At 37.0% G+C, this 8,184-nt stretch overlaps 2 protein-coding genes across 3 annotated transcripts; one reads left to right on the forward strand and one right to left on the reverse strand.

Annotated features, from left to right (window-relative positions):
• Positions 1-598: 598 nt before the first annotated feature.
• Positions 599-5,549, forward strand: LOC105761839 (delta-1-pyrroline-5-carboxylate synthase). Of its 2 annotated transcripts, none has more exons than XM_012579781.2 (20): positions 599-986; positions 1,569-1,640; positions 1,748-1,851; positions 1,949-2,051; positions 2,138-2,299; positions 2,406-2,683; positions 2,765-2,915; positions 2,998-3,162; positions 3,255-3,332; positions 3,425-3,514; positions 3,611-3,697; positions 3,776-3,862; positions 3,956-4,052; positions 4,127-4,230; positions 4,350-4,425; positions 4,507-4,657; positions 4,772-4,840; positions 4,921-4,987; positions 5,073-5,143; positions 5,225-5,549. In XM_012579781.2, the coding sequence occupies exons 1-20, from the start codon at positions 864-866 to the stop codon at positions 5,310-5,312; spliced, it is 2,223 nt and encodes a 740-aa protein (XP_012435235.1). In that variant the 5' UTR covers positions 599-863; the 3' UTR covers positions 5,313-5,549. The 2 variants fall into 2 exon arrangements, with proteins under 2 accessions (XP_012435235.1, XP_012435236.1); XM_012579782.2 differs by having other exon boundaries at positions 883-1,476.
• A 172-nt stretch (positions 5,550-5,721) lies between these two features.
• On the reverse strand, positions 5,722-7,598 carry LOC105761840 (aldo-keto reductase family 4 member C8). Its single transcript, XM_012579783.2, has 7 exons — positions 7,313-7,598; positions 7,190-7,240; positions 7,020-7,096; positions 6,837-6,924; positions 6,477-6,752; positions 6,133-6,381; positions 5,722-6,046 (listed from the first exon to the last, which is right to left on the reverse strand). Exons 1-7 carry the CDS (start codon positions 7,433-7,435, stop codon positions 5,960-5,962), a joined length of 951 nt encoding a protein of 316 aa, XP_012435237.1. The 5' UTR covers positions 7,436-7,598; the 3' UTR covers positions 5,722-5,959.
• Between the last annotated feature and the right edge of the window lie 586 nt (positions 7,599-8,184).

The raw sequence follows: 8,184 nt of genomic DNA on the forward strand, positions 1-8,184 counted from the left end.
TGCTGGAAAAAATAATAATCTGAGGTAAAGTTTAGGCTTAAATCCATATTCTTAAGCAATAATATATATAAAATTACACATTAAATTAAATTTTGAGATTTATTTTATATAATTGTAATCCAAAACTCATTTGGCAATAATCTTAAAGATTTCCAATCCAATCTTTCAAAATTGTACATTTTGATTCACAAATGGAAATAAAAGATTTTAAGGATTAAATTGAGTTACCTAAAACATAAATAAAGAATTTTGTGTTAATACTAACCTTAAGTAAAGAAATTAGGTTTAGTCCCCATTAGGCTAAAAGGCTTACTTACGTGTAAATTTCAACAAATACTTTTCTCACTACACAAAATTCTTCCCTATAAACAAATAAATATCAATACATATATTTTTCTTTTTTATACTTTGGGAGGAGATGATAAAAATATAGTTTCATATTTGGATAGCTTATATCTCTATAATTTTTAAAAGATTATATCACAATACCATAGTTTAAGTTGGTTGAAGATTTTTTCATTTTTTTGTTTGGTGCAACCTTATTTACCATTTGTTCCATTAGATTGTTGGCCAAGTGAATGATTTAAGCCCAATCAAAATGTTGGATCGGTCTCGCGTTGACTTTAACTTAAAAGGGGTGAAATGAGAAGATTATTTTAGGGGAGATGAAAACCCTGAAGAATAGGTGTTGGGTCAGAAATGCAGCGATGGAGGAAGGAAATTTGGGAAGTTATTTTCCGTAAAATAAAAAGCAGCCAAGCAGCTAATTCTGGCTGGCAGGCTATTGGGCAAGGGTTACGTGTTGATAGCCCCGACACTCTGCGTTTGTTGTTTCTCTCCACTCATATCTATATAGTTTGGTTATGACTGCACAAAAACTTGACCCACATTCGCCAATATTCCATTCCGTCAGGAACCAAGCTTTGTCTCCCATGGACACTGATCCAGCTGCTTGCATTAAGAACGTCAAGCGTTTGGTCGTTAAGGTCTGTTCATTTGAGTCTCAAATGATATTTTCGTAATCTCATCGTGAAAATGATAGAGCAAGGTAAGGGTTGTTTTGTTTCGGGATCGAATATGTGTCAATAAATATAAGAAAAAATCAAACAGAACAATTTTGGGATAAAGAAAATATCATGAAAGCAACCAAGGAAATGGTGTCGCGTGTCCCTCACTCAGTAAGTTACGGCTTCTAATAATAATGATAAGAATGTTTGTCATGTCGTCTTACGTCTCTCCATTGGTCTCCATGTGAAACATGAACAACAACATCATCATCATACTATATAATGTCTGCTCCAAACTATTAGGAATTTTCCTTTGAATAAAGTTTCTTTCTTTCTTTCTTTTATATATATATATATACACTTTTTGAAAACGTTGCTTCATTCTTCTTCACAAATCACAACCCCTTTTCTCCCCTCCATGGATCCTATCCGAGCTTTTTTGATCGATGTGAAGCGTCTCATTGTTAAGGTTTCCGTGTTTTTTTTTTTTTGATAATGTGGTTTTGGTTTCATTAATAAGAGGGGAATGATTTGATTTATGGATTTTTTATTATAATAAAGGTGGGAACAGCCGTGGTGACTCGACACGATGGAAGATTAGCAGTGGGGAGGCTTGGGGCTTTATGTGAACAGGTACATAATCAAATAAGAAAAGGGTAACAATGGGGAAAGATGGGATTTTTATTTTAATTTTGATGGCTCATTGTTAATGTGCGTTTGAATGAACTGGTTGCTTGCAGCTTAAGGAGCTAAACTCTCAAGGCTATGAAGTAGTTTTAGTCACTTCAGGTGCTGTTGGTCTTGGTCGTCAAAGGCTTAGATACAGGAAACTGGTCAATAGCAGGTTAATTTCAATTCCTCCAACACCCTTTTCTTATTTGTTTTTTTTTCTTTTTCATAAAACTTGAATTAAAAAAAGATTTGATCTTTGTTTTGTATAGTTTGGCTGACCTTCAAAACCCACAAGTTGAACTTGACGGCAAAGCTTGTGCTGCTGTTGGCCAAAATAGTTTAATGGCTCTTTATGACACCTTGTTTAGCCAGGTGAAACCTGAAATAACAACATAGTTTTATGTCTAAACCTTTATGTTTCCACTTGTCTTAATTATAACTCAAATCTTTTTTTGCAGCTTGATGTTACTTCTTCACAACATCTTGTAACAGATAGTGACTTTAGGAATGATAGTTTCAGAGAACAACTCTCTGAAACAGTGAAATCTTTATTAGCTTTGAAAGTTATTCCTGTTTTCAATGAAAATGATGCAGTCAGCACTCGTCGAACACCTTACGAGGTATAGAACTATGCCTTCAAGTTCAAGCTTCATTCTTTTAGACAACTTTCTGTTTTGTTATGTTCTTCCTTCCAGACAAATTGATTGCAAGTTTTTGTTGTTTCAGGATTCTTCTGGTATATTCTGGGATAATGACAGTCTAGCAGGTCTATTAGCTATGGAAGTAAAAGCTGATCTCCTTGTTTTGTTGAGTGATGTGGAGGGTCTTTATAGTGGACCACCTAGTGATCCGAACTCGAAACTGATCCATACATATATAAAAGAAAAACATCAAGCAGAAATAACATTTGGTGACAAGTCCAGGCTAGGTAGAGGAGGTATGACCGCAAAGGTTGATGCGGCCGTTTGTGCTGCTTCTTCTGGTATCCCTGTTGTTATTACTAGGTATGCGACTTATAATCGAGCAGTTCATTAGCTTATAAAACTGGTTCTTGCTGCTGACACTCCTGATTTTGTGTTTTAAAGTGGCTATGCCACTGATAACATTATAAAGCTACTTCAAGGAAAGCCTGTTGGTACCCTATTTCATAAAGATGCACACCTATGGACTTCGGTTAATGAAGTTGATGCCCGTGAAATGGCGGTTGCAGCACGAGAATGTTCTAGACGGCTACAAGTAGGAAGCATCATTTCTTCTAGTAGTTACCATAAACGATCTCTCTTAAGTTTGGATGTTTTGTAAATGATCTTACTTTCAGGCAATGAGCTCTGAAGATAGGAGGAAACTTTTGCTGGATGTAGCTGATGCCCTTGAGGCCAACGAAAGTTTGATTATGGCTGAAAACGAAGCTGATGTTGCTGCTGCCAAGGCTGATGGATACGAGAAGGCACTAATATCTCGTTTGGCCTTGAAGCCTGGAAAGGCAAGCCTTTGTTGATTATGTGATTGTGTGTTGCTTTCATTTGATATGTAAGCACATTCCTCCTGATTTTCATACATTGTTTTGTTTTACAGATTGCAGGTCTTGCAAAATCTATTCGTGTACTTGCCGACATGGAAGAGCCTATCAGTCGTATTGCAAAGAGAACAGAGGTTAGAAATCCTCAAAAAAACATCTTAGAATTGTGTGGATTTGCTTTCCTCATCACTGTTTTCACCATTTACTTCGACTACCCTCGGTGCAGCTTGCAGATGGACTCATCTTGGAGAAAACATCTTGTCCTCTCGGTGTCCTGCTGATTGTTTTCGAGTCTCGACCAGATGCCCTTGTTCAGGTAGCGGACCATTTAGCTTATAAGGTGTTGTCATATTTCACTTTGATAAGAATTCATGATTATTTTAGTATCATTTTTCCCGTTATGATTTAATAGATAGCTTCACTAGCCATTCGAACTGGGAACGGGCTACTTCTTACAGGTGGCAAAGAAGCTAGGCGATCAAATGCAATCCTACACAAGGTAAGATTCTCTAGCTTCACGCAAATACTTGTTCATACCGAAGCACAAGCCTTATTGCTTTTGTTTCTATATCATTAGATCATTACTTCTGCCATCCCAGACTGCGTTGGAGACAAACTTATCGGACTCGTCGCTTCAAGAGAGGATATCCCAGATTTGCTTAAGGTGAGCAGCAAGATTTTCAGTTCATTAAAGCTCTTTGGTGCGTATATATATATATATATGTATGTTCTTTTAATTTATTCTATTTTGCCACAGCTTGATGATGTGATAGATCTTGTGATCCCAAGAGGTAGCAATAGTCTTGTTTCTCAAATTAAGAATTCAACAAAAATTCCTGTTCTTGGTCATGCCGGTAAGAAAAATAATTCGGCTCTTCGATGCCTTGCGAAATAGAGCTTCAACTGAACTTCAAACTATTCATTGCAGATGGAGTTTGTCATGTTTACATTGACAAGTCAGCTAACCCGGATATGGCCAAAAAAATTGTTCGGGACGCGAAGGTAGACTACCCAGCAGCATGTAACACTATGGTAATTCCATTATGCATAGATTTCGGTTTGTGTTCCTGTTTTTAGCTGCTTATGTTACAGCGCATGCCTTTCCATTTTGTGTAGTTTGTTTCGGAATTCCTTAACCATGCTGTTTTCAGGAAACACTTCTAGTACACCAGGATTTGTCAAATAATGATTTGCTCAAGGAGCTTCTTGCGGAACTCCGACGTGAAGGTATGCTTATACGAGTGTATATGATTCTGGTTGAGGCTGCTAAGTTCTGTCGTTGAACTTTCGAGGGATTACTTTCTGCAGGGGTTACTCTTTATGGTGGACCAAGAGCAAGTTCCTTGTTAAACCTTCCCAGGGCACAATCATTACATCGTGAGTACAGTTCACTGGCGTGCACAGTTGAATTCGTGGATGATGTGGGGGCTGCTATTGACCATATACATCAGCATGGAAGGCATGTCATGTTCTCTCGGAAAATTTGTTTTCCTTTTCTATTCGTTGCTTTATTTATGCCTCTGAGTTGTTGGCTGCCTTTCTCTAAATTTCAAGCAACTTGCTTTATCTTCAGTTCTCACACCGACTGTATTGTCACTGAAGATCACGAAGTTGCTGAAATGTTTTTGCACAGAGTAGACAGGTACGGTTACTTCTCAGCTTGAGATCTACTTTCTTTGGATAGTCACACAAGTTATTCACGAAGTTGATGTTTTGTTACAGTGCTGCAGTATTTCATAATGCAAGCACACGGTTTTGTGATGGAGCACGATTCGGACTTGGTGCTGAGGTAATCAGTCTTCCGAAATTTTCTTGTATTTGGACAACACAGTCAATTGTCTAAACTGTTCTATTTCTTACATGGATTTTTACAGGTTGGTGTATGTACAAGCAGGGTTCATGCCCGAGGTCCAGTCGGAGTTGAAGGATTGTTAACAACTCGATGGTATGCTCGATTTTCTTTATGATAAAACTTACTATGTATAGTAGATCTTCTAACAAACTATCATGGTTGTTAAAATTGTAGGATTTTGAGAGGGAGTGGACAGGTAGTGGATGGTGACAAAGGGGTTACTTACAGTCACAAGGATCTTCCCCTGCAAACACAAATATAATCGGCTCCCAAAATTAAGAGATGGAAGGAAATGATTCGTCTTCTTTTCCTTGTTCATCCTCTCTATTAGTTTCTGTATCTTGTAACATGGTACTGCAGAACTGCTTGTATGACTGCGCATTTTGTTTACGGTTTTTGGCCTTATAGTTATGTTCCCAGAAACTTTTTTGTCCAGAACATGCTCGGCACAGAACGCTGTATGATTCTCTTGTTAATGGAAAAACTTTTTAAGATCACAGCTTCTGGCATTGTAAGTGTAGCTGAGATATGTGAATGTTTCCTATGGTAGACCAAGAGAAAACAAAACTCCTCGAGGTTCATGATTTCAAGAAGTTCGTTAAGATTCGAGAGGATGTTTTCATGCATGTCCATGTGATGAGCTATTGCAGGATTTTAAGAGTAACTCCGTATGAATCAAATGGACTAAACCCCAAGTTAATGAAGGATTCTTATTAATATAGAGTTAAAGTTACAGGAAAATGAGGGAAAAGAAGCAAGAAAACTTGATTGTCTACATTAATGAACATAAAAATCGAAAATAATGTTACCTCTAATTTGAAGAAAAAATTTGAATAGCTATACATAATGAGCTAAAGAAAAACTCTGAAAATAGTAAGCATGTGATCGAACACCTGAAATATGGTCACCTCAGATTTCACCATCCCAAAGTTCTTCAAGGGTCTTGTATGCACCATAGGTTTCGTCCACTAATGCTTCGCCTCTTATCAACTTCTCCTGAATTCCAGATTTTCAGATAAATTCTATTATTCTTACAAGTTCCAAGACAAAACAAAACAAAAGACATGAAGCTGTTTACTTGCCTGGTCAATATGAGAAAAAGTGGGAAGCAACTCTTGAGGTATAAACCAGTTAAAAACATCAAGGTTTTCCTTCAATCTTGCCTCGCTTATGCTCTTTGGAAGTACGCTATGACCCATTTGCAGTCCCCAACGGAGAGATACTTGTGCGGGGGATTTCCCCACTTCCCGTGCCACCATTTTAACAAAAGGGTTATCCAAAACTTTCTTCCTCACATTCTCCCCAGATTGAGAACCCAATGGTGAATATCCCTTACATCAAACAAAGCAGTAACACTATATAGCTAATACGATCAACAGAACAAAAGACAGAAATGATATGAACCTGAAGCGGCCTGTTTTCTTACCGACAAGTGAATTCCCTTGGATTTACAAAATTCATGCAGCTTTGGCTGCTGCCATACAGGGTGAAGTTCCACTTGATTGACTGCAGGCGGTATACGTGCCACTTCCAATAGATCCCCGAGCTTCTTTGCCGAGAAATTACTCACTCCAATAGCTTTAGCCTTACCGGAATCGTAGAGTGCCTCCATTGCTTTCCATGTAGCTGGGATGTCTGGTTGTGTAAGGCTTTCACCCTTCACAGCAATTGCTCCCCTTTTTGCACTCACTGGCCAATGTATCTTCAACATTCAGCGCAGTTACCACAAATGTCATATATACATATACATATGTATCATTTCAATGAAGTAAGTGTTAAGACATACTAGATAGAGATCAACATAATCAATTTGCAAATCCTGCAGAGTTTTATGTAATGCCTTTGGTACATCTTCAGGCAAGTGATCAGTACACCTGAACGTACAACGCAATGACATATTAGATATGCAAAGTAACGGACTCCATTGAGAAGAACTTATAAAGAAAAGGCTTAAAGCACAAAAGCAAACCATAGTTTTGAGGTGACCCATACATCCTGACGTTTCACCATACTCTCACTGAACACTTTTTTCAAAGCAAAACCAACCTGAATTGAAACACATAAAACAATAGATCAGGACTTTTGTCATACATGTTTTGAACATCCCCTTACACACACAAAAAGCAAATAAAACATCACCTCTTTCTCATTGTTGTACATTGAAGCACAATCAATATGTCTATATCCAACCTGAAAGATGACAGAAAACCCAGATGAAAACACCAAAAAGACAGAAAGAAAAAAACATAAAAAAAGGGGTACCTTGATGGCAGAAATGACAGTGTTTTGAAGGACACCATGTTTAGCACCGTAAGTGCCTAAACCAACAGAAGGGATCTTAGCTCCTGTGTTGAGTTCAAAGAATTTGATCTTATTATCAGCCATTATCTAACAAATGGGTGTTGGAGAAGAGAGATGCGAAAACACAGGCAGTACCAAATGATATTTTTTTCAGATTACAAAAACAGTTTGGGTTGTGTCTGGTTTTTTTTTTTTTTTTTTGGTTTTTAACTACATTTTGTAGGAAGGTACGACACTTGGCATGGAAACATTGGGTTTTATGTTGTCTGTTAGGATTTTTGCATTGCGAAGTGGAAACTCTGCCCAAGTGGCGATTACAAAAGCGGTAAAGCCCTTAGCCCTTTAGCCTCTAAGGGGTGTTTTAGCCTAAGCTCGCAACCCCTCGACGCTAAAATAGAAAATTGTTATTTAGGTAATTTAAAAAAATTTAAAATTTTAAATTAATAAAAATAAAATTACATATTAGTCTCCTTTAAAATTATAAAAATTTAATTTAATTTTTAAAAAATTATAAAGATATAGACTATTAAAAATTAAAAATTTATTTGTTTTGGCTTCGCCCCTATTTTTATAATTAGTTTTAACCTCGTATTTTTGTATTTCTACTTCAAGTAGAAGTTGAAAAAGTTCACGGAGTTTTGACAAAAATACCTAGGTCCACCAAAGCCAAAATAATAAAACATTTCCTTGGCTAGTTTAGTAAATTAATAGTGTTCTTACCTACTAAGAACTTTTAAAGGCATCTTGAATCCCACCAAAGCCAATATAATAGGATATTTCCTCGGTGGATTTAGGCGCTCAATGAATCTCTTTAGACTTTCATCAAAATAAAG

This window comes from Gossypium raimondii, chromosome 11 (assembly GCF_025698545.1).
Source record: "Gossypium raimondii isolate GPD5lz chromosome 11, ASM2569854v1, whole genome shotgun sequence".
Taxonomy (NCBI): domain Eukaryota; kingdom Viridiplantae; phylum Streptophyta; class Magnoliopsida; order Malvales; family Malvaceae; genus Gossypium; species Gossypium raimondii.